At 43.1% G+C, this 26,479-nt stretch overlaps 1 protein-coding gene across 1 annotated transcript; it reads left to right on the top strand.

Annotated features, from left to right (window-relative positions):
* The first annotated feature begins 3,415 nt into the window (after positions 1-3,415).
* UBE2V2 (ubiquitin conjugating enzyme E2 variant 2) lies at positions 3,416-26,479 on the top strand. Its single transcript, XM_015425449.1, has 4 exons — positions 3,416-3,483; positions 12,766-12,911; positions 23,211-23,336; positions 26,155-26,479. Exons 1-4 carry the CDS (start codon positions 3,468-3,470, stop codon positions 26,299-26,301), a joined length of 435 nt encoding a protein of 144 aa, XP_015280935.1. The 5' UTR covers positions 3,416-3,467; the 3' UTR covers positions 26,302-26,479.

Here is a 26,479-nt window from a genome sequence, read left to right on the forward strand (position 1 = left end):
GTGGGCAGAGTTTTCAGCTGAAATAGAGGAGATGGTAAAAATATGCCATGTCTGCATTCAAGAGGCTACATGAACTGTATGTTCTACGTTTCCATGGAATACCTGAGGATAAGAATGAGGACTTAAAGGAACTTTTGGCGGTTGCCTTGGCCCCACTAATGGATTATAAACAAGAAGACTTAATTAAGGAAATGGGTGTGGTGTACAGGACTTATCCGAATTTTATAAAGAAAAATAAACTCCCAGGGGAAACTTACTTAAAATTCACAAAACGATCAACCAGAGAACTGGTGCTAAAGTCAACAATAGGAAAATCCTTAAAGATCAAGAATGAAGAGATAAAATTTTTGAAAGACATCCCATTTGAAGTAAGAAAACGGAGGAAACTATACAGAATGCTTACTCTCTCCCTGCAAAAAAAGGGAACACAGTATAGATGGGTATTCCCGGAAGGGTTGAGTTTTAATTACCAGGATAAAAAATATAAAATTGACTCTGTTCCAAAAGAGGAAAGATTTATGGATCAAATGTTTAATGTAAAAAAGAAGCAGAAGGAAAAGAATTTAAAACCGGATGCGGAGGAAAAAGAAGAAGAGGAGTCCTACTCACAGGACTCAACAAACCAAACTTCCTCATCATCAGAATCATCTGAATTGGAGAAAGGAGCAGCAACTCCCAAACTGCAGAAAACGACGAAATCTAAGAAGAAAAGTCTCTAAAACTAAAGCATGAGTGCTAAGGGCAGTAATTGTGCCAAGCTAATAACTTTATATTTTTATAATCAAACTAATCTCTGTATAACCTGTAGTAATAGATTAAAAAGATCTATTTTTTGAGCTTTTCGGATTGTGATTTGTATTAGTCTTTACCCTATCTCCATATCCAGTAGGAGATTCAGATCTCAACAACAAAAAGATCTCCCTGACCCATTTCCCATAGTGATAGGGCATTAGTATTCCTTTCCCCACTCCATTTATGTAATGTGTAGTATGTAGAAAATGCAAAAATAAAAAAATTCCCCTTTGGGGGGGGGTTAAAAAAAAAAAAGAGGCTACATGAACCTTTAATGCCACTGGAGTTTCCAGAGAGGCCTTGGCAAAAAGTGAGACTTGATCTGTTTCATTGCCAGGGGAATTGGTTTCTCCTAGTCATAGATTAGGAAGGAAGCTAACCTGGACAGAGTGAGGCTTTAAGGTAGAAAAGCAAGGGGAAGACACAAGATTTATATGTATCAACAATGCAGAATGAGTTGACCATGACCCTAGCAGAAAACCATAACAGCTGACAAGCAGGATAACTAATGAGGTACAGCTGAATGAGGGATTATTGTACAATATCCAGAAACATGAACTGAAATGTTGGGTATTCCTTGCTCTTTAGGGGTTGTCATTCCAGTCACAGAGAACTGATTCTGATCACAAGAACCATCTTTCAACTCTAGGGTCTATCATTCCAGTCCTAGAACAGTTTTTCTACTCCCAGGGAGAGGGACCTTTCTTCCAATCTGGAGTCTCTCAATCCAGTCCCAGAACAGTTTTTCTATTCAAAAGGACTATTATTCAAATCTGGTGATTGTCACACCTTTCCCAGAACACTTATGCCAAACCCAGTGATCATCATTCCAGTGGGGGGGGTGGGCTGTAATTTGAGTCCCAGAATACTCAAACTGCTACCGAGAACCATAATTTCATTCTAGGAGCTGTCATTGCAGATCCAGAACACTCATGCTACTCCTATCCCATTCTTCAGGATGTCATCCCAGTCCCAGAAGAGTTATGCCACTCCCAGATGGTCATTGCACTCTGGGGGCTCCATCCCAATTCTACAGCAATATATAAGGGCCTTCATTCCACTCTGGAGGCTGTCCCAGAATACATATGCCATTCCTCCCACCATCACTTTACTGTCAGGACAGCCATTCCAGTCCCAGATCTTTCACTCTGGTGGCTGTCCTTCCAGTCCCAGAACACCTATACTATTCCCAAGGGCTATCATTTCACTCTGGGAACCATCATTCCAGTCCCAGAATAGTTTATCTGGGCCCAGGGACCTTTATTCCAGTCTGGTGGCTGTCTTCCCACTCTGAGGGCTGTTTTTCCAATCCCAGAACACTTACACCACTCCCAGGGACTGTCTTTCCACTCTGGGGGTTGTCATTCTAGTCCCAGGGTTGTCATAAGTCAGCTATGACTTGACAGCAAAAAAAAAAGGGGGGGGATAGGATTGCCACCTCTGGGTTGGGAAATTCCTGGAGATTCTGGGTGTGGAACCTGAGGAGGGTAGCACTTGGGGAGGGGAGAGACCTCAGCAAAGTATAATGCCATAAGAGTCCACCTTCCAAAATATTTTGTTCAGGGGAACTGATCTATGCAGCCTGGAGATCCATTGTAATTCCAGATCTCCAGCTACTATCTGGAGTTTGGCAACCCTAGGTCATAACTCCATTCTGTGGGCTGTCATTCCAGTCAGAGAGCACTTCTTCCATACTCAGTCAGGAACCATCTCTCCACTTGTGACTTTCATTCCAAACCCAGAGCAGTTTATCTGGTTCCCAGGAAAATCGTTCCACATGGGGGCTTGAGGGCTGTGATTCTAGTCCAGGAGCACTGATTACACTCTGGGGGCTGTCATTCCAGTCTCAGACCACTGATTCTTGATTCAGGGACCATACTTCCACTCTGGGAGCTGTTATTCCAGTCCCAGAGCAGTTTGGCATGGCCCAGGGGCCGACACTCCACTCTGGGGACTTACATCCCACACCCATGTTAGGTTTCTCAAAATCCATGCACATTTTCATTGCAACTTGTTTGTAATTGTTTTTAATGGAGCTCATGATGGAAGTAAATTGGCATTCCTCTCCCACTATATCCAATGGGCCTTCAGGCATATCCCTTTTATCTCAGTAGGCATTCTTGTCATTCCTTTAAGTACATCCCTTAATTTTTCTTTCTTTTCCGTTCCTTCCTTCGCTCCTACTCAAGGAGGTTCAACTGCATTAAGGCAACAGTCAACCCCTAGCATTTGTCACCAACGACTCTATTGTTAAGGGTGCTCTGAATGCAGGAAAGAAGAAAGTCATAACGTTCCACCAGCAACCCAAAACTCTGCAGTAGGCAGTAAAGCAACTGTATTCATTAAGTCACATCACTTGTCACGGGACTGGCTTCCTAATGAACAAGCGTCAGATTGCGCTCCAAATGCTGCTCAGTTTAGTAGGATTTACTCCTAAACAGACATTCGTGAGAATACGGGACCGCTCATGGTTAACCCATTCTTAACCTCACAGTTGTGACACAAGACTATTTCTCTTTCCCGTCGACTCGCCATCGCTCCGCCCGCCATGGCGTTCTGCGGAAGCGCGTGCTGAGGTGGGGCTTGTTTCTAGGAAGTGAAGTTACACGCAAGGCAGAAGACACGCGTTTGGCGCCTGTGCGTTTCCCGGCTGGTGGAGGAGGGGTTAGGGCAAGATGGCTGGATCCACAGGTCTGTGTTGGGGGGTCTCGGCACGGCCGGGGTGTGTGTGTCTGTCTCGGTGGGAGAGCTGCGTGTATTTGGGGTGGTGCTGCCGAGTTGTGCTCACTCGGTGCAGAGCGGCCGGTGCCAGTACAGCCTTGGCAGGGGGTTTCAGGCTGGAGGAGGAAGGTGAGGAGGCCGCGGGGCTGGCGCAGGGAGAGCGCTCGCAGCGTGGGGATGCACTGGTGGAGGAGCCTTTTGTTTGGGGACGGGGGCGGATTGTTTATTCAGGGGCTTGAGCTTTCTCTGGGAACGCCTGCAGGATTTGGCTTAGGGTAGTTGGAGTTTGCTTCATAAAGAAGGGAATAGCTCTTTTCTTTGAGTACAGTATTAATGAATGATGTTGGTGGTAGAGGGAGATCTCAGGTCTCTAACTTTCCGACCTCGAAAGGGTAGGTATTGGGGGGAGATGTATGTATCTAAAGAGGAGGGCAGTTTTTGTGTACTGAAATTAAATCCAGTATGCTGTCTCCATAACTTTACTGATAGTGTAGTAATCAGTGCAGTGTTGGGGGGGATATATCTTGCTTATAAAATTTAGTTCTAAGTAATACTGTTGCTTCCAACTTTTCCTGTCTGTGGTCTTGTTGGCTAACTGCAAAACTCAAAAAGGAAACCTGGTTTTGTTCACTGCAGTCTGTCTGTGGTGAAACTTGAGCTTTTTTTGCATTTCATTTGCTTTCTAGGATTTATCTCTTCTCCCCTCCCCCAATTTCCCCCCCCCAGAGTATTGTAGAAGAGTGATCCCCCCCACTCTTACTTTGAGAATACTAACCATGACACATCAAACTGGTATTAAAAATGGTTATCTGAGTAATAATACATGGTTTGATTCCCAAGGGATTGTGGTAATCTCTTCTTAGATACTGGTATAAACCATCTGATCATAGATGGTGATATAAAATTAATGAATTGTATTCAACTACTACTTGGATTTAGACTATGGTAACATGGAGATGGTTTGTGACTTGGATCTTTCACAGCAGTGATGGATGCTGAACTCCTTAAAATGTTTTGGCCCTAGCATGTGACTGTTGATAGGAGTATGGTAGGCTATATATATTCTAAACCAGTTTGGTGTAATGGTTAAGTGTGCGGACTCTAATCTGGGAGAACCGGGTTTCATTCCCCACTCCTCCACTTGCACCTGGCTGAATGACCTTGGGCAAGCCAATAGTTCTGACAAGAGCTGTCCTTGAAAGGGCAGTCCTTGAAAGAGCTCTCTCAGCCCCACCTACCTCACAGGCAATACTCCTTCTAAGGTGTGGAGTTTTGTGAGCGAAGACAAAAATGCGTGAGCCGGAGGCTAAAAACTGTGAGCTAGCTCACACTAACTCAGCTTAGAGGGAACACTGCTCACAGGGTGTCTGTTGTGGGGAGGGGAAGGGAAAGGAGTTCGTAAGTCGCTCTGAGACTCCAAGTGAAGGGTGGGGTATAAATCCGATATCGTCTTCTTCTTTTTATAAACATTTTTATCTAAAAATGTATTAAAATACATGAGCACTATGTTTTGTTTTCCTGATTTATTACTTCTATCTTGCTCTTCTTCTGTCATGGAACTCAAGGTAGAGTCCATAAGAATTCACAGGAGACCTCCCCTCAAGACCCAGACCCGCTTTGGTTTAGCAAAGCTGTTGCTTCATGTGCTTCCAGCTATCACCTGGGACTGCACACTAAACTGTATGTTACCATTACTTCAATGGAAACCATTCATTCAGTGTCCCCCAAAAGCTCCTTCATTTAAACTTTGCAGAATATATATTTGTTGGATTTTAATTGACAGAACTATTAATAATTGTTTTGGCCAATTTCTGTCTGTAAATATACCTTTAACAATTTAGAAAGTAGCAAAAAATCACCTCAGCAACCTGAGGAGCTGTCTCAAGTGGGTTTTAGAGAAGCTGTATATACATTTTCTGCATACATTTTAGAAACAAATTGCTATTACATTTAAGCCACAGCATCAATCCTTGTCATAAAATGTTACTCAGAATAAGGTCATGCAGTGCTTCTGAAAGAACCTTGGTCAGCTGACGAGCGGGCTTTCAATGTTTGGGACAAATTTTGAGTGAAGGGGACATACATGGTGAACCTGAAACAGCCATGAGATACAGAAGACAAATCCATAAGTATGTACAGCACAAAATGAACTGTTAAAGCTCAAAACTAGTACTACTGGGAGCAGCAATTTAAACAGTAACATCAAAAGAGAACAGGCTGTGATTTCTGCATCGGGTGGGGCACTACCACAAGGTCTCCACATTGGATTACAGATAAATTCCTTGGTGAACAGGGTAGAGTACAAGGGTGAGATAACTGGGTGTAATGAAGCAGGCATACCAGTTATTAATATGTACTAAATTTGTTCTTAAGGATAGAATTTGCTTTGCCAAATGGATAGTGCAACACTATTTTAGAAAACTGATAGTATGAGTTGAATCCTCAGAATGATGCTGTCTTGCATTTTGAGATATTGAGTGACAATCAAATTATAGCAGTAAGCTGTTTTGAACCCGAAGCTTTTGGACCTGCCTGATTACTACTGTGGCCAGAGCAACAATAAAATGTTGCCATTATGTCTGGCTGCCTGACTGGCCACCTCTCATAAAAGTAGTGAGGACATGATAACAAATTGGTAACTGAACAAAAAAATCCACAATATTTTAAATGGCAGTCATCCCTTCTACAGTTCCCAATGCAAAAGTTACAAAAAATTGGTTCCCAGAAAGCATCTAAATATTGTACTGCCTTGAAGTCCCATGTCTGATATGGAGTTGTGATGGGCAAGTTGTTAATCTCAGCCTTGGCTCACCATCTGTAAATGGGGATAACTTTCATAACATTTTTGTGATGTAAAATACAATAAGAGTGTATAGACACTCAAGGTCCCTCCTGAAGCTTGCGTAGTTGTGGCTGTGGGAGAAGAATGGAAGGAGGAAGGTGTCTCTGGAATTATAGGGGAATTTCAGACGGCCGATATGTTCCGTTTCAGGAACTGTTCACTAACCGTTTCCGTACTGACATTTCAGGCAGAACTGTTTTAGTAACGGTTCCCTAACAGAATATATTGACCCTTTCAGACACAAATGCTCCTGTCCCGTTAGGGAAGCATTCCTGAGTCGTTTTACCAGCAAACTGCTTCCAAGCGGTCTTCAATTTTCTATACCGTTCCTGAAGCACTATGGGGTGCTGTGTAAAATGCCCCCATAGCGCTTCATCCGATGACAAGGTTTTCCTGCCCTTTTTCGCCCATGTGGGCGATCTCCATCTTTTTAAAAATGTTCTTTTAAGAGCGCTATAGCGCTATAACACAACACCAAAACAGCACAATAGCGACCCCATTGGAATGCCTGGAGCACTGAGATACATGAGATCACTACATCTGGGGAGAACAGGGATTTCAATGGAGTATAATGCCATGGAGTCCTCCTTCCACACCATTCACTGTATGCCTGAGAACTGATATCTGTAGACAGGAGATAAGCTGTAACTCTGCAATGCTTCCTCTAAGCTGTGGAGTCCTGTGAGCAAAAATTCCACTTTGTGAGCTACTGGCATTAGAATTGTGAGCAGGTTATTTGGCTACTGCATAAATTAGTTTGCTCCGGAGCCATCCTTCCTGAGCTAAGACAAAAACGTGAGCTGGAGGCTAAAAAACTGTGAGCCAGCTCACACTAACTCCACTTAGAGGGAACACTGGCTGAAAATACAGGGGATCCCCAGGTCCCCCCTTGAGGCATGGCATCCTGAAATGCTGAATTCAGAACCTATAAAGGTTAGTCAAGAATAGAAGAGGGCCAACTCTTAAAATCTAATTATGAAACATAAAAAATATACATGTATTTATTAAACACAAATTAAAATAACGAATAAGGGCCTAGTCATACCTCATATACAAATATAAAAACATACAAAGCCTGATGAAATAGACCTAACGCGTTTCGGCCTTTACAGGCCTTCCTCAGAGGTCTAATACAAATAGAACATGTTGGCTGATATGTAAAAATATATACAATCATACATATACAGAATATGGAATAGAGACCAGAAAACAATTGCTGTAAAAATAAAAGAAATAGACAATTAGACACATATACTACAACTAACAAATACATAGTAAATATATTATCAAACAAAAAACCATTGATTTACTGAGCTGATCAGGCTGTGCATCAGAGAATCTAATTTATCTCTACTTGAGTGAATCCATGATTAGATATGTTCTTTACCAATGCTTTGACAACAGTTGAAGACTTCTACAATAGAGTTACAGAAGTATTTTTAGGTCTATTAAGAGTCTTCCTACCAAGAAAGAAGTGGTGTGAGGAGAGTGTAGGCACATTGGCTTCTGCTGCATAAGGGGAACCTATAGTCTTCTTAATCTCATCAAATCAGGAGGGCTGTGAAGGGGCTACCCTACTAACGCTTCCAGTTTTAAATATCTCTTGCAGTGGCATTGGTCTCAGCACATAGACTTTTCAGTTTGGGGTTTGAAAAGTAAACTTATATTAGTTCATAATATTTTGTAGCTCATAGTAAGTCAGGCTCTTGCCACTTTACTGTGCAAAGGGCATTATGATTTGTTTTCGTGTTATTGTAATCCTGTGAGTTTTCATGACACTTAACTCATACATAGAGCTTTTTTCTGTTCAAAGTGCCTAACATATTATTTTGCTATCCTTCAAGCAACCCTGTAACATAGACCTATATTGCAATTATAGCTTGGGGACAATGGATTGCTTAAGGCCAGCTGGTGCACACAAAATTTAAACTGGGAACTTCCTGTTTCATAGTCACATTCTTTTACCCACTTTGCTTCATCCTATTGTCCCAGCAATGGCCACTGTACATTTAGGAAACAGATTTTAAAGAAGGTTGGACAAAAAGAAGACTGCAGTTAACCACTGATCAGATTCCTTTAGCCCAAGAGGTGCTTGCTGATTGCTGATATTTCTTCAAAGAATGCTAAATTATATAGTTCTTGACAGGATCCAACAATAGTTTCCTTTTGTTCTCGATAAAGAACTGATATATGGAATCACTGCAGATCTGTAATGCCTTTACTAAGAGATCCTTAGAATGTCCTCTTGTTCTTCAAATGTAAAAGAAGTTGGTGAACCATGTGGAATTTAGTATAAATAAATTAGAAGGTGGTCACTGGTTTCCACACAATGGCTTGCTCCAGGCTGCCAGAGACTTCTAGTTAAAGTTAACCCAGCTTTGTCTAGTGTTATGCAGTGACTTTCAGTACAAAAAGTGCAGAATAGTTTTCGGTGGTCCACTATTTCTACACAACACAGAAGTATCACATTGAATTGGTGGTGGTGGTTTGTATATTCTTTTGTTCTGGAAAAAAATCCCAGAAGAATGAGACTGTAGTGTGATTTTAATTTTTTTACAAATATTGTACTGACATTAAAAGCAAAACGTAGGTAGATATGAGATCAGTGGAATTATTTGATATTGTCGTTGTTAACCAAATTAATATTTCTTCAATAACTTCACAGGAAATGAAAGTATTATAATGATATATAGTTCAAAAATATGCAAAAAGGAGGGCTACTAAAATTTTGTGTCTATATTAGCTGTGGAAATAGGTTCATAAGTTACTAGTCTACAAAATAATGTAGTAGCCTGCCCACTGAAATGTGAATTTCAAAACCACTTTTATAAAAAAGAAAAACTCAGAAATATTGTTATGTTGTTATAATAACTTTTTTTAAAAAGAGGTTCACATTTATTTGTGATTTGAATGGCACATACAGAAACAGCACAGCTACAGTTTCATAACAGCTTTTAAATTGCAAGTTTCCCATCACATCATCTAACTGACCAAAGATAAAATTATTTTGTCCAAACAAGCATTTATACCAAAACAGTGCAGGGCTCTGCAGGTGTGTATCTGTGTTCCCTTGCTCTTAATTTGAGCCAATATTTGATAGAACTCAGACTAGGACTTGTTTAGTGCCCGGGTTCAGTCCAAAAGCATGAGATATAATAGATGGCCTATCTGAATGAATTAAATGCGCTTTTTAATTCATTTAGTAGCCAAAACAAGGCTGGCATACTGCTCAGATTCCATTCAAGAGCAATTTTCTTTGAAAACACACAGAAAATGTCAATAGCTAATCAAAGTTTACATCTTTCCTCGTGATTTTGCCTGAAGTCAAGGAAAAAGTAAGTAAAAGAGCAGTTATACTAAAGGCAAAGACCATGCTCACAAAGCACAGACAATTTGCTGTCTGACTTTATCAATTTTCTGGGACCTGATCATGCAAAAAGCATGTAAATAGCAGAGGTCTTTGCATAACAAAACAGGAAGCTTCTGGAACAGAAGTACTCTTTCAGTAACTGATAGAAGTTCAGTCAGCACTGAACTGAAAAATAATTTTAAGGGCTATACTTGGGCTGGCCTAAGTTCTGTAAAGCAGGCACTCTCAATCATCACCTGATCACTTGGGGACAATTTTTGGTAGCCAATGGCAACCCAGTGCCTAAATAACAAGTGTTTATGTTCCTTATGGCCTAGGAAACCTATCCTAGTCTAGATATATTTTATTTTGTGACATTATGTTTGAGGAGTGAAGCTTAGCATTAAAAGAGACTGATGCAGTCAAAAAGCAATCTAAACACAATCCTACCGGGGTAATTTTGCTTACAGGAGAGCAGCTGGTGATAATAGCATCGTCGCTATTGTTTTTCAGTCCTCTTTCCCATACTTAAAACTCATCACTTTTCAGGTCTTATTTTTCTCAAAGGCTTCTTGAAGGAATATATTTACTTGGCTGTAATCAAGGGCCAGTTTTCAAAATTTTATTGGTTTCAGTGAAGAAGCTACCACTAATCAACTGTTAACATCTGCAGTACCAGTTATTGATCAAAATAATCTTTTGTGCATCTGTTTCTGTTGATAACCACTGCTCCTCATTGTATGCATTAAGAAGGGCAGGAATTGTTGCAGTGTATATATAATGCTTGAGTTAACAATAATTTGTGTAGTAATCATTTTGCACTTTGTTTGCATAATGCGAGTGATCCTAGTACAATGGTTTAATCTGTCAGCCTGCAAAAAAAAAAGGTAATCTTGGGTTATAGCATTTAGCTATCTTTGTGGGGGAAAAGATGGCTCTAGTTTTGCTGGGATGTTTTAAATGCTTACAAAACTGTTGTTGTGGTCCATGACTTAGACAACAGCACTGTTCACCCATCGAATACTTTAGAAAGTGAATCTGAGGCTATGTACCAATATTATAAATGTTCCGTGTATTAACAAATGTTTCCTGTTTTGTAGTTAGTGACATAGCTAGGTTCAAACAAAGGCAATGAGTGGTTGTAGCAATTAATTTAAACAGTATACAAAATCCCTTTATTTGGTCTGTAATGTAAGGTTATATTTTGAGAGGTTCTAATTCAAAAACTGTTTCCCATGGCAACCACAGGGCACTATAAATCTTGGAGACAAGAGTAGGGCAATTTTAACAAGATTTCTTGTAAGCTTTTTTTATTTCCAAAACAGGAACTGCTTGCTTTGCTAATAGTGTACACCTAAAGCCATGCCTCCTAGGTGAAGGAGGAAGGACTGCTTTTGTTGCAGCTTGATGATAGTGGATTAAATGCTTGCTTGTTTAACCCCCCCCCCCCCGCCCCAAGGCTTGGCCATGTGCACTTGGGAGGTCCTGCTTAAAGTGGAGCCCTGTGGGGGAAGCAGTGGAAGCACTCCCACCTGAAAACAGTCGATAAACAGCGTATACTCTCCTGAATCAGGCTAGGATAAGGAGTAATGGATTTGCCTAGCCCAAGTAGATTGTGCCTCTACATCTCAGTTGTAACTACCTGAGGAAATGAGAATCAAGCTTCATGTGTCTATCAGTTCAGGTTTCTGTCTTTTACTCTCTTGCAGTCATCTGTTAAATTCAGTTGGCACCTTCCTCAGTTCTTTCTCCAAAAATAGCCACATGAGCACACTTATGGTCAAACCAATTTAGAGCAGGCACTGAGTATTTGCATAATAGTTGACCTACACAAGGAATCAAATGTGTTCATATCTGGATCTGTTACTTTGTTACTTGATGGATATCTACCAGCAGCTTCAGCCGCTAGTAGAATTTGCTGGTTTTTGAAATAGTTCCTTTTATGCGGAAATTATGTGGTGCTGAATTTATGGTTTTTCTTTTAATCCTCTCTTGAGGAATATGTGTTTTTGCTCTATGCAAACACGAGGGAAGGAGAATGATATAAGCTGCTTTGCATCCCCATTGGGGGGAAAGGCACGATAGAAAAGAAGTAATTTTTTAAAAAGTAAATGGAATAAGAAAGTCTCTGCTGAAATTCCATCAGCTGAAGATGGTTTCTGCCTTCGTCTTGACCAACAGCCAACAAATGCAGCGGTTGGAAACCTATTACATTAGATTTATTTTTCTCTTAAATTTCTGGCCTGAACCATAAACTCAAAATAATGTAACTCATATAAGTTTCTAAATTTGCAGGGCATGCTGTGAACAATGACATTTTAAATTACACTGTCCACCTAGTAGGATTTGATGTAATAGGCTGCAAAATCCCCCAAAGCCCAGGAGACACCAATTAGGTGGGGAAGGGGCATCAAACAAGGGGTGTCTTTTGGCATTGCCCTTTAAGAGCCACTTTGACTGTAGGCTGCTTAAGTAGACAGGTTGTCAGTTCTGGCTTCCCCCATTCAGCTGCAGATGTTCAGCAGCAACAATTAACCCCCAGGGACTCACTGTCACATGCTAACACTTGAACTCCAGCCAAGACAAGTAGACAGAAGTATGTGAGTATGTGCTAAAACTCAGTATTGCTCAGTGTTTACAAAGACTTATAAAAGGAATCTTATTTCATGACCAAGAAAATTGCTGAATAAACTTATGAAAGGAATAAGATATGCTTTTATCAATCCTCCAGACAGAAAACTTGAGATGACTTTTGAAAACAATCACTTAAAAATGAAACCTATGAGAATCTCACTAAATTTCACCACAGGTCAAACCTGGGTCAAAATAATTTGTTGCAGAATTTAAAATTCAAACTGTTGTGTCTCAACCATTCATTAATGGAGCAGATTTATTTTTCTCAGTAGTTCATAGGTAATGTGTTCCTCTGTAAACTGTTTTACATGAAGGTATGGGTTTGTAATGTTTGTGATGGACAACCTGCCATGCCTACTAGGTGAAATGAGGTGAGCTATTATTTTGAGCATTGCTATTTACATTGCTTCATTTTTTCCCCAAATAGTTAAAGTTCCTCGTAATTTTCGTTTGCTGGAAGAACTTGAAGAAGGTCAGAAAGGAGTAGGAGATGGTACAGTAAGCTGGGGCCTTGAAGATGATGAAGACATGACGCTTACCAGGTGGACGGGCATGATTATTGGGCCACCAAGAGTCAGTGATACAAGTTAACTTTTTTAGCAGTAAATTAGTTTTAAAGTAGCTGAAATATTCATGGTAACCATTAAGTAAAATTTTGTAGGGCTAAACTTTTGTAATCCATGACAGGCATCATACAACCAGTAGATGTTTACAGTCTTGCTTCTTGAGAGCTGGAAGATAAAAATCTGCAAAGACTGTTTTATTCACAGTTCCTGTCATTAAGAGTAATGGATTTCTTACACACATTACATAAGCGATCAACTTTATTTTGAGGTGATGTGCCTCTAGTGGCTGCTGCTCAAACTGAACTATGTACACAGGCGGATTGCTGTCTCAGAGCTAGGCTCAGCACAGGTACAGCCCCCTGCTGGGTGTGTTCAAACTATTTAACTGGTAGCAGTAGACATCCCCTATTGCACTATAATTTCAGCTCTGTCGAGCGATTGAACTTATTCTTTAAGAAACATTAAATGCTTTCATCTGCTGTTGAGTGGCATATGTAAATAATCTTGTCTCTTGGTTGGACTGGGTTTGCAGCACTGCAAACTATTCCCTCCTTTCTTGGGGGAGGGATGCTCCTACACTGGCAGTCCAGAGTGACAAGGGAGGTGGGTAGGAGACGAGACAATGGGGCTTTCCGACTAATACATATCAAAAGATCCAGAGGAGTTAGCTGTGTTAGTCTGTTGCAGCAAAATAGTAAAAAGCCCAGTAGCACCTTTTGACTAACAAATGTTATTGTTGCATTTTGGCCCTAAATGAGGCAGCCAACGGCATGCCTCAGGAGGGGCCGCCTTTGCCTCCTCGAGAGGAGGAAGGGCTGCAGCTGCGGCCTGGCCTCCTGAAGGGGGGGGGAGGAGCTGGCGCGTCTTTAACAGCCGGCTATGCTCCTTCCTTCTCAGTTGCCACCTCGTGCTCAGTAGCTGGAGCAGCTCCGAGCACGTCTGGGAGCTTGACAAGGCCTACCTTTAGGGAGGCAGCAGCGATTGGGATCTGGCTATACGGTGACCCCAGAACAGGCTGCAGCAAGTTTAAGGTTTTTTTTTAAAAAAAACCAAAGTGGCAGTGCCTGTGAAAGGTGACCAGAGGTGGCAGGGAGTCCGGCGGGCCGGAGAGTCAAGGGCATGTTGTGACTGGAGCATTGGGCTGCATCTGCAGCTGGATCATGGGGGCCACGTTGTCGGCCTGATCTGAGCAGCTGTGTGCTGCTGCGTCAGCGGCTTGTGTCGGGCCGCATCTGTGGCTGGAGCATAGGGGCTGCACTGATGGCCTGGTCTAAAGGGCCGTGCTGGCGGCCTTATCCAGGGGGGGGTGTCGCAGCATGATCCAGCAGGCTGCTTGCTGCTGCATCCGCGGCCTGTTCGAGGAGCCATGCGGGCCTGATTTTTCTTCTTAACTCTGCTCCTCCCTCGCCCTGTTGATTCAGCCATCCCTACATGGGGAGCAGGGTGTCTGTATTTTTAAATTTAATTATTGTTTGTAGATCTGTGGGGGGGACTAGCTGACTGAGGGGCGGCAGTAGGGTAAGGCTGCCTAACCCCTCCCTCCAATTATTTGCAGGCTGCTAGGAGACCTGGTGGGTTTTATTTGCTTGGGGTTTAAATTTAAATAATTAAAAAGTGAGAGAGAGAGGGTGGTGGTGAGATATTCCCCCCCCCCTTTCCTGGCCTATATAAGGTTGGAGGCCAATTCCTCAGGGCAGCCATTTTGGGTGGTTTAGAGGCGGCCATTTTAGAGGAATTAATCAGCCATTTTGGGTTGGTGCAGCAGTGGCCATTTTACAGTTGTTACTCCAGTGGCCATTTTGGGTGGTTCAGAGGCTGGCAGTTTGAATTAAAAACAACAACAAAACACATAACAGAATGGCATCTTGGAAAGGCCAAGGCCAGTCAAAGGGCAAGGGGTCTGTGCCAAAGAGGCCTGCACCAAACGTTCCCAGGCAGGGAGTAGGGGCAGTCTCTTCATCTGAGGATGAGGAAGAAATGTCAGAGCAGCAGGCTATATTAGATAGGTTGGCTGCCCTGGAGCAAGCCAAGGGAGCTGCAGCTGCTGCCTCACGGCAGGCGGCTGCTGGGTCTGGCCACAGAAAGGAGAGCTGGGCAGAGAGAAAGAAGTTCAGGTAGGAAGTGCTTAAGCGCCTCTCTTCTCTTGAGTACAGGCCTGGTGGTGGTAAGCACGATGTTGAGCAACTGCATCCAGATGCAAGGGCAACGGGAGCGGCAATCATTGAGAAGGATGCAGCGCCGGTTGAAGCAGCACCAGTTGAAGTCGTGGATGCTGAACAGCGGGTCCCAGTGGTAAGTGGGATCCTGCACTGCAGTACAATATGATGTGGCCGTGGGGACCTTGGGGTCAGGGAGCTGGCTCTGGGGCTCCACCTGCATCACAATCAGGAACGACACCCAGCTCCAATAGTGCAGGGCAGCCATGGGCCTGGGGACCTCCCTCATCAGCCCTGCAGGCGCCTTGGGGAATGTTTCCGCCCCAAGCGCCAGGTATGCCAGCAAATCCTTGGGGTTGCTAGGGTTATCCGCCATCTTGGGCAACACCTTATGCTGCTGCATCAGCCAAGGCAGTGCCCTTTGGGGACATCGTCGCTTTACCTCTAGGGGACCATCCGTTACCAGCTACCTGAGAAAAGATCTGTAAAGGGGAGTACGTTGACCTTTTCAGCCTTCTGTATGGGGATTTGGAAAAGAAAGATGAAGAGCTGGATGACAAGGATAAGGAGATTTTGAAAAGGAGGAAGGTAGACCAGACCTGGGCAAATTGGTTGCCTGGTTTTGTAATTTACGCTGGAGTGATCTCACGTTTGCAGCCATGGAGGGCTGCAGCTCTGTTCCAGTATTTGGATATTATTTATAAGGCCTATACAGGCTTCCCTGGCCCAGCATGGCTGCAATACAATGAGGAATTCTGAATGCGAGCAGCCATGAATCCCACACTTCCATGGGATCAAATACATTGTCATCTTTGGCTTCAGGTCATGTCTCCTTCTAGGCCTAATCTTAGTGACTGCTCGCATAGTGGGCCTATGGTGCATCAGTCATGGGGGCTGCTGTTTCCCGTGAGTCCACAGGGCAGGTGGTTCAGCCCCGCTTGCTCTGTTGGGAATTTGGCTCCTACAGGGTCTGTAATAGGAAAATGTGCCTCTACAAACACAAACGCCCGTCGTGTGGGGGATCCCACTCCTTCACCGCATGTCCTAGAGGGAAGCCCCATAGGAGTCAGCGACAGCGGGGAGGGGGGCAGTCCATTCTCTGCTGGAAAAGGGTCCCAGCCCAGTAAAGCTGAAGGCACTTGAAGCTTGGCTGTGGCTGTATCCTAGGAAGGAAGACGGAGCTTATTTGTTAGAGGTTTTCAGAGTTGGGTTTCACATTCCTTTTTACATCCTGAGGGCCCCGTTTATGGCCTCTAATCTTAAATCGGTTACAGGCATGGAATCAGTGGTGCAGAGAAAGATTGCAAAGGAATTGGTTGAGGGCCGTGTTTTGGGCCCATTTTCTTCACCACCGCTTCCTAATTTGAGGGTTTCACCTCTTGGGATCGTGCCTAAGAAGGCCATGGGTGAATTTCGCCTGATTCACCACTTTTCATACCCTCGAGGTGAATCCATTAATGATGCCATCCCAGATTATCTGTGCACAGTGAGGTACACCTCATTTGACCAGGCGGTTTGTGTTGTGCAACGCTGTGGCCGTGGAGCGGACTTAGCGAAGTACGATATTAAGTCTGCATTTTTACTCCTCCCCGTGCAAGCCCGTTTTAGCTCATTTTTGACACAGAGGAAGACCACCTTAAGAGAAATACAACAGCTTGTAGGGCATCTCAACTTTGCGTGCAAAGTGGTAGCCCCGGGGCAGGCCTTTTTGCCAAGGCTTTGTGAGGCCATGGCTGGTCTGCGCCTCCCACACCACAGAGTGCGCATTAATAGCACTATGCAGGCTGATCTCACGGTTTGGCAGGAGTTCCTGACTTCCTTTAATGGAGTAACCTTTTGGAGGGAGGATTTGAAGCTCGAGGCTGAGCTCCAGGTCACTTGAGACGCAGCTGGGTCTCAGGGCTTTGGGGGTTATTTCCGCGGACATTGGTGCGCAGAGGAATGGCCTGGGGATTGGGTTACAGCTGACATTTTTGGAGTTTTTCCCCATTCTGGTGGTGGTTTGGCTGTGGGGAGATGAATTGGTGGAGCTCACAGTCCACTTCTGGTGCGACAATTTGGCAGTGGTCCACATCATCAATTCCCTCACATCCAAATCACCGTGGGTAATGTGCCTGGTCTGCACATTTACACTGTAATGCTTTAGGCTGAACACATTATTTCTAGCTAGGCGTGAGCCTGGGGTGGATAATGGGGTAGCTGATGCTCTGTCTCGCAAACAGATGGCGAGGTTTCATCAGCTTGCTCCAGATGCCGGTCATTTGCCAGCAAGGAGGCCCCTGGGGCTATGGTGGGTTGGAGGGTCGAGGCTTGCACGGCGATAGGTCTCACCATTGCACCTAGTACACGAGGAGGGTATGAACGTGCAGTTCGCAGATTCGAAGAATTTAGATCAAAGGAAGATTATCCTAAGGTCTGGCCCATTACGGTGGAGCAGTTGCTCCATTATTCTGTTTCCTTAAAGGAGGCAGGTTTGGCTGTGCACTCCATCCGGGGGCATCTTTCTGCCCTTGCATTTGCCAGCAAGGCTTTAGGTTTCCAAGAAGTCACTAGTGACTTTCAAATTAGGAAGATGCTAGAGGAGTGGACTCGGGAAAAGGGGGCTTTGAAGGACCAGAGGTGTCCTATTTCACCGGCAGTGCTTAAAGGGTTGCAGGCAACCGGGGCCAGCGGCTGCAATTCAGGTTATGAAGCCTGCCTTTTCCATGCAGCCTCATTACCTGTGGTTTTTGGAGTGCTTAGAGTAAGTGAGTTGGTTGCGCTGTACAAGACTGACCAGTCTGGCAGGGCATTGCATAATAGGGACCTCCAATTTATAGGTAAGGAGGCGCATGTCATGATTAGGGATTCTAAGACTGACTGGCGACATAAAGGGTCGGTGGTTAAGTTGGGTATCTTCTCTGACACAGAACTCTGCCCAGTATTGGCTTTGCCTCAATACATGGCTTTAAGGGGTAGGGTGGACAGGAGCCCGCTGACAAAGCTTTGGGATTGTTAGACCTTTCTGGAGTGAAGTTTGGCACTCACTCATTCAGAATTGGTGCAGCATCCATGGCAGCAGCTTTAGGCTATCCTACTGCTGACATTCAGCGTGTGGGCGGGTGGCAATCAGCCGCTTATAAGAGTTATGTGTGCCCCCTTGCTATCTTGTGAGATTGCTGTTGCTGCTCCATTGCTGTGTGCGGAAGTTCATAGTTTTTTCTTCTTAGGTGCTGTGTTCTGTGGCAGGAGAAGACGGATTCTCATCTGCGGACACAGCTACATCTTTTGGGCGGTTCATCGGGCCAATAGATCGGCCACTGGCTCTCAGCTTGGCCTCAGCCAAAGGGCCACTGTGGAGTGGAGGGGGCGCCGGGGCCTATGCTGGACGGGCCTCCTCCCTCTGGTGTTTGGGGACAGCTGTCGCTCTCCACCCCAGGTCTTGGTCATTCATCTGGGAGGCAATGACTTGGGATACTTGAAGGGAAAGGCCCTAGTGCTGTAAGCCCGGGATGACCTGAATTTCATTCAGCGCCAGTGGCCTGACACAGTAATTGTGTGGTTGGCCATGATTCCGCGCCTAGTATGGCGTAGCGCTTTGGATCCCAAGGGGATTGAGAGGGCTCGGCGTAAGGCCAATGGTGAGCTCCGGAATATTTTGAAGGTTGGGTTGGGCTACTATTTGCCTCACCCCCAGATTCGGCTTGATTGTCCGGAGCTGTACAGGGTGATGGCGTTCACCTTTCCAAAAAAGGGAATGACATTTTCCTGCAGGATTTACGGCAAGGGCTTAGATTAGGGATCTGAGTGGGCACAGAGGCCTAAGCAGAGGCTTGGCCTTTGTGGTGGCAGAATTACATCTTAGATAAAGTTCATGTGGCTCAGTAAGCACCAGTCAACAACCCTGTGGGAGGCATAGGGGTCTGACAGGATCACCCCTGCGGCCGTGCGGCCAGGGAGGAGGATTGCAGACTGCCTTTGGGGATGGCCACGATGGGTCCTCTGTGCAGGCTGTGCGGTTGTGTTGGAGGGATCCTCAAGGCGCATCCCAATTGCTGGGCCAGCCTGGTGTGAGCAACTTGCAGTTGGCTCCAACCCGGGGCCTTGGTGTCTTGCCCATTGTACGGTAAGGATGGGGCCAAGGTGACCCCACTGTTCACCGTTTGCCCTTGCCATTACTTTCATTTATGTTAAATAAAGTGGCCTTAGTTTTACCCAACTTTGGTTGTCTGACTCTTTGTTCCGTCTGGGGGGGCGGGGGCGGGCGGGCAAAAGCTTTCGAGAAACACAGCTCTGATGAAGAGAGCTGTGTTTCTCAAAAGCTTCTGCTACAATAAAGTTTGTTAGTCTTAAAGGTGCTACTGGGCATTTTACAACATATCAAAAGCAATTGCTTTCTTTTCAGTCTCTCAAAGACTTAAACATTGGCATCCGAGCCAGTTACTGCTTGAGGCAAAGCAGGGTGGGGCAGGGGTTCATATCAGATTCCCTTTTTGATCTGGAAGTGTGGGATGCAGTGTTAGGAGCTTATCGTGTGTCTTAAGCCATCCACCTGTTGGTGCTCACCCACTAACTTCAGCCTCCCAGGTGTGTTTCAGAAGACTAAAATTGGAGGAGAAGCATTGGGTGGGTGAACAGTGACATCTGGATTATCTGGGCTCTTGGCTAGACATTACTAGTTTCTGTGTTAGTGTGGCAGGCATTTTGTTAGAATCAGTATAAATAGAAGTGATCAGTGATTCCTGACAATAGGCTTAGCCTGAGTTTTTTTGTGTTTGTTAGGCAAATTTGAAAGCATTTGATATGTATGAAGCTATTGTAAAAGTAGCTTTGTTTACAAAATTCCTGTTTCTATTACAAAAATGTCAGTTCTTAATAGGATGTATAAAACCAAAAGGCAAAAGCATTCATATCAACTTAGAACTGTTTGAACTGCTTTGCTTTCAGACATGCCTATGTTTTAATAATCCTATTTTAAAACATTTCTATGCCACCTTTCCACCCAAATAGGGTCCCCAGAGCAGCAAAACATTAAAATATTAAAGCAGCATTTTAAAATAATATATAAAAGAATGCAATAATTCAAATAATTAAAGAAAAAATATGCGAACACCTGCACGACCATAGATTATGCCCATTGCAGGCAGCCTTATTATCCTTCGCTTAGTTATGTCTACCATTTTTCAACCAAAATGCCGTCTGGCAGGTGCAGCCAAAGAATCATTCATGCTTACTGGGTGGGAAGTTTGTAGCCTCTGGTGCTTGTCTCTTTTGCTGTCTTATGAAACTGAGTCCTGGGGAAGTTGAGAATTCTTCTCTACTGGCCCACAGTGTCATCAGAATTTTTACTCAGAATCATTTTTATGCATTGAATTGGCAAATAGCTACTATACCCCTTTTGGAAGCAAGAGGAACAAAAGTATGAAGACGCTTTTAGTGAAACTTGAATGAAGTTGCTACAGGCCAAGAATAGATTCTGACGGAAGTTAGAGGGGTGCTGGGACTAATTCTAGGAGTGGTTTACAGACTTTGGGGTGTGTTTTTTTTAAAAAAAATCATTCTGAAGACCAAACAGCAGCAGTGTTGGAGGCCAGTCTCTTGTCAAGGTTTGTCAGTGTTCGCTTCGGTAGAGAGATTTGTTTCTTGAAAACCTACCTGTCTCTTTTCTGCTTTATGGGCAGAGGTCTTAAACCATCTTTGACACAGCAGGCAAAGCTGAGGCTTCTTTGCCTTACTGTGCAGGATGTGAAAAAAACCCAGCCTAAATCACACTGGTTGGCAGAAAGAATTCTGTATTGATAGGAAAGCATATATTAAAATGCTGGTGTAAGCTTTTCCCTGATCTGAAGAGGAAAGGCAGTTGCAGAATAGGTAAAATATTTAGTTTTAGAAGATGGTAACCAGTCCCAGGTGAAGAGAAGCCAGAAGGATGAAGGGCGTTCTGCAAAGAAGTCTCAAACTCTGTAGTTTAGCCCAGTCTCATCAGTTCTCAGAAGCTAAGCAGGGTTGGCTCTGGTTAGTATTCGAATGGGAAACCACCAAGGAAGTCCAGGGTCACTATGGAGAGGCAGGCAATGGCAAATGACCTCTGAACAAAGGACCTCTGCAAAGAAGTCTCAAACCATGTATAGTTTCCCCCCAAAATCTCAAGGTTCCCAAATATATCTTTGCCCTCAGAAATCTATGTTCTTCCAGTAATGTTTCTGTGTTGTGAAATATAATGCTTTTGTCTCAGTTTCACAGCTCATCACATAAGTTAGCAATCCTTACGGAAGCCCTGTGAAGTAGGTCAGTATGACAGAAGCAGAACTGAGACAAGGCAACATTAATAGCTGAATTCCTTCTGAACCAAGAATTTCTGTTCATTTTCTGAATGACCACCACAACACCATTTTGATGGCTAATCTGTTTTAGATGTAGCTGCTTGATCCCTCAGATTTATAGCAGTTAATTTAGTCTTCAGTCTCTCAGAAATGAATTACAAAGAAGTTGCTCAGTATACATTAGATAGTTCTTTCCCCCCTCGGCACAGTTTTTCCAGGTTAATTTGTACATGCATGTTGTTTGTGATGACTCAGTCATTTTAAAGCTTCAGGTATGCTTGATCTATTCCTATGGCAAGCTAGCTCTGCCACTGCTATATAACAGTTAATTCAGATCTATCAGTAGTTAATGACTTCATTATTCATTGGGCATTAAAAGAAGTTCAATAAAAGATAATTTACACTGTAAAATGCGATCAAAATAATACAGGAGTTAATATTTCGTTTAGATACAAAGAGGACTGTGAAGGAGTCGACATATTTGAATTGCAGAGAGGCTTTCATTGTAATTAGTTTAAATTACGTAAGAACTAAGAGCCCAAAGTCTGCCCAAATGTGAGAAGGGTTTAGTAATTCAGAAAAAATATGGGAGTGTTGGGAGATGGGCTAAATGCAAAAAAAGGGTCTGGAAGCAAGTGAGATTGCCTGCTAATTTTTTCCCCAGTGCTAGAGGGTTATCTTGGGACAGGTTAGTTTTTCCATCCTGCTCTACAGGCAGGGCTATGCTGAGAATCTCCTTCCATTTCCAGTGGGAAGCAGACCCTGTCCTTCAATTTTGGTCTCTGGTTTACATGCCCTTGCTGTGGGATTAAAGGGTATTTCGGACTAAAACACACACGCACATTGCAGTAAACTCATCCGTGTCCAACATGACTTCCCAATTCTAATAAGGTTATCAGTGATTTTGTTCTGTTCATGCTGTTAAAGGGCCTGTAAAAGAATACAGTTAAACATACCTTTTGCCATATTCCTTTTGCTTGACGTATATGTTTCTCTCCCTTATCTAAATTTATTTTAAGTCATTTTAATCCACATTTCTCCTTTGACGAGCCTCAAAGCAGACTGCAGTGGAAATTAAAGCACATCAAACATAAAAACCCCAGTTAAAACCAACACACATGAGAAAATTCAAAAGCTGGTGGAACCAACTGTTGCTGTCCTCAACAGCAGCAGATGTACTTCAAGTCAACAGATCTACCTCAAGTCAGCCTCATAGCCTACCTCTTTATCAACTGGTAAAGTCCTCCTGAGTAGCTCAGCCTTGCACATTTCACAAAAGTACAGGAGGGCCATTGTAATGTATGGGTACAACCACAGATAAGGCTGGGCACAGGCTGACTTAACATTTATCTTTACATGGGTGCCTGGAATATACACCGTGCTGTATGGCACCGATCGTATCTTGCTGCTGCTTAGTGGAGTTTATTACATTTGTGTTTTATCTTTATTCCATCTTAGAAGAACTCAGGGTGGTTTACGTAGGTTCCCAGGAGTTTGTTCATTCAGCTAGGAGCTGTGCATGTCCATCCCCAGGTGTACAGGGATACACACCTACAAGTAGGTCCTGCACACATGTTTTTCTTCACTGAAGCAACAACTAGTTTCGCAGTTGGAACCTATTTAAGTGTCAAGATTCCCTTAGGTGATCTGTTCGGGAGAAAGAGTGGGCAAGAGATTTCAGTCCCTGCTGCTGCTCCCTCCCTGATGAGCAGCATTTTAGTTATTTTGGACGGGCTTCATCTGTTTACCGGAATTGGGTCAACTGGCTTCATTTCAGTATTTTAATAGTGACTTTTGCAAGTGTATTCACTTTCATATCATGAATAATTCTTTCTCTTCCATTACTAGACAAATTATGAAAACAGAATATACAGCTTGAAGGTAGAGTGCGGTCCTAAATATCCAGAAGCACCTCCAACAGTTAGATTTGTAACTAAAATTAATATGAATGGAATAAATAATTCCAATGGAATGGTAAGTTGAAGTGCATGATGACCAATCTGTTTCACTTTACACAAAAAATTACTGAGGAGTACGATGGGTAGGAAAGAATGCATTTGCTTCCCCTACATTTGCTTGAACTGAACCTTGCTGATTCGGACACACAATTTATCTAGTCCTCCATTCTTTTCCCCCTAGGTAGCCCACAGAAAGGGCACAGAGGCCAAAACTCCCCCCTTTTGGCATTGTTAATGCCAACAATGTTCTTCACTTCTCTACATAGCGCAAACAAGTCAAACCCTCCGCCAAAGGATAAATGGACACAAATCTGACCTCAGGAACCACAAAACTGAAAAACCTGTAGGAGAATACTTCAGCCTTCCAGGATATACAATGAGGGACCTTAAAGTTGCTGAGAGCCAGTTTGGTGTAGTGGTTAGGAGCACAGAATCTAATCTGGGAGAACCAGGTTTGATTCCTCACTCCTCCACATGCAGCTGCTGGGTGACCTTGGGCAAGCCACAGTTCTTTCAGAGCTGTTCTCTCAAGAGCAGTCCTCAGAGAGCTCTTTAAGCTCCACCTACCTCACAGGTTGTCTGTTGTGGAGGAAGGAAAGGAATGAGATTGTAAGCCTCTCTGAGACTCCAAGTAAAGAGTGAGGGATAAATCCAATCTCTTCTTCTTCTGTTTTATTACAAAGGAATTTCAGGAACAGACAAGAATGGGAGATTGTTGAGTTACAAGTTATTACAACACTTAGAACAATGGAAACCCCAGGATTTAACAGAGATATCGGTTTCTTACCTCACTACACATGCTAATGTCATACTGTTCTCACATTTGTTTGTAAACTATTTTGTTATGCTGCTATTCACAGGTCTTACCAATTGCCTTAATCCAAAATTAGTTATATTTATTGCTCAGTTATTTATGCATCTTGACTCTAATTAGCCCCTCCTGGCGAGACCCTCCGGAACCTCTAACTATATGTAATGGTTGGTGACTTTGTTTCAGTGTATCTGAAGAAGAGTGTGTGCACACAGAAGCTTATACCTAGAATAAAACTTAGTTGGTCTTAAAGATGTCACTGGATTCAAAATTTGTTCTGCTGCTTGAGACTAACACAGCTACCCACCTGGATCGATCAATTGTCATCTGCCTTGTGCCAAGTTCATGTGTCATTTGTTTAAACTGAACAATTACCTATGCAGGCAAACTATTAATCAGTCTTTTTTTAGTGTGCATCTTTGTAAAATGCAAAATAACAGGTTTAGCTGTGTTTCCTTGTCAAGTGATTTTGTGTTTACATTGTATTGGTGTAGTATAGTGTGTGTTCAGGTCACACAGTAAGCAAACTGCTTTAATCTAGATTGAATTGAAGTAGACAAAGCTTAGTGACTACTAGGTCCCCTTTATCTTTCCTTCATCTGGAGTTCAGAGTGCTCAGAACACAGCTCCACTTTTTCATCAGATCCAGATGCTGCAGTTGTGAAAGAGTGCCTGGTGACAGTGATGAAGTAGATAAATGTGAATAAATTGATTTTATTGTAGCCTGGCTTCTGCTTGTTCTTATTACTTTGTAGTTTGTGATTGTGTCCTTATTGTGTTTCTTATTTTGGCCTTGTGAACTGGTTTGGAGATGTTAACCTAGTTAGAGTATATAATAGTAAATCAATAAAATACAGGAGAAATGCCTTGCGCAATCAGCTGTAGAGAAGCAAGGCACAAGAATAGAGATAATGCAGTGCCCCTTCCCGATGCTGTCCTGTACTGGTAGATTTCCATCTTTTCCTTGTATGTTTCCTCAGCAGGCTATTAACAGTTTAGGTCAGGAAAAAGTTACAGGGAAGAAAGAGTTACACACCTCCCTCCCACACTGCAGGTTCTGTCTGTACTGTGCACAACCAGCCCTCATCCTGCAGCTGCTATTTTGCGGTAAAAAATATGCTGTAAGATCCATTTCCTAGTGCCTTTGGTGCCCCAGATGCCTGTGTTATTCAGTGGCTTGCTGTTATATCACAGGAGTTCATTGTATTGGTTGGTGTTTAAATGCTGACAGTTGTGAAGTCTGCTTTTAAAATAGCTTGAATTGTGTTCAGTCACTGAATTATATGTGCGGGACAGTGCAGTTTACCTTATTTTAAAAAAGTGTAATATTGAACTTTAGCCACATCTTTCTCAAGTTATCCTGTTTGAAAAGAAGCACAGTGATGACAGGATCATAAATTAATGAGTTGTATCTAATGATTGTTGTCCATCACTTGAAGGGCAGTAGAGGGAAGGGAGCCATTTTTACCTGTTCTCACCACCACCCACTCTGGAGATCTCTTCATTGTGCACAGTGCTGATCCTGGAGATCCCTGGAACACGGGAGGCAGCATTTAGGGAGGTGGTGGGAGGGGAGAGGAGGCAGGAAAATTCCATTCTGGGAACCAGAATGCAGCACATGTATACTTCGACACAATCAAAAATGTACAAGTTTCTGTGGAATGTGCTGCTTTAAAGCAATGGTGGCCTAGCCTAACAATAAACCTTCTCACCTTCCTTTTTCAGTATTTTATATTTTAGCAGGAGTGCTTACCATACCCAGGAAATATTTTTACTGCCACAATAATTAAACTCTTACATAACAAGAGCCAACAAATCTTCACCTTAAATATATGCACCCATGATGCTGTATGACAAGGTGTAATGATCCCTTATGTACATGGAAACAGTTTCATCACCAAGCCATATTGCCTCACCTTCTGGTGTTAGTTTGAAAATTAAACACAAGAATGATACAATTGTGAAATCAGGTATTCCACATTCCTTACTCCTTATTTAAATTTATGCTTTCTATCCTTAACAGGTGGATGCACGGAGCATACCAGTGTTAGCAAAATGGCAAAATTCTTATAGCATTAAAGTTGTACTTCAAGAGCTAAGGCGTCTAATGATGTCCAAAGAAAATATGAAGCTTCCACAACCTCCAGAAGGACAAACTTACAACAATTAATTTTAGCTGAATCCCAAACTTGTCTTAAAACAACTTCTACTTATGTTAATGTCTTGATTCAATCTCACAATGCAAAACCACCCACACATTAAAGAGTTTCTTCTGGTGTACATTATCTGGACATATGAAAGAATATATATATACCCTATATGTTTTCAGGCACAATCAGAGAGAGAAG

The sequence above is a fragment of the Gekko japonicus genome, unplaced genomic scaffold, assembly GCF_001447785.1.
Source record: "Gekko japonicus isolate JY-2015 unplaced genomic scaffold, Gekko_japonicus_V1.1 scaffold337, whole genome shotgun sequence".
NCBI lineage: Eukaryota > Metazoa > Chordata > Lepidosauria > Squamata > Gekkonidae > Gekko > Gekko japonicus.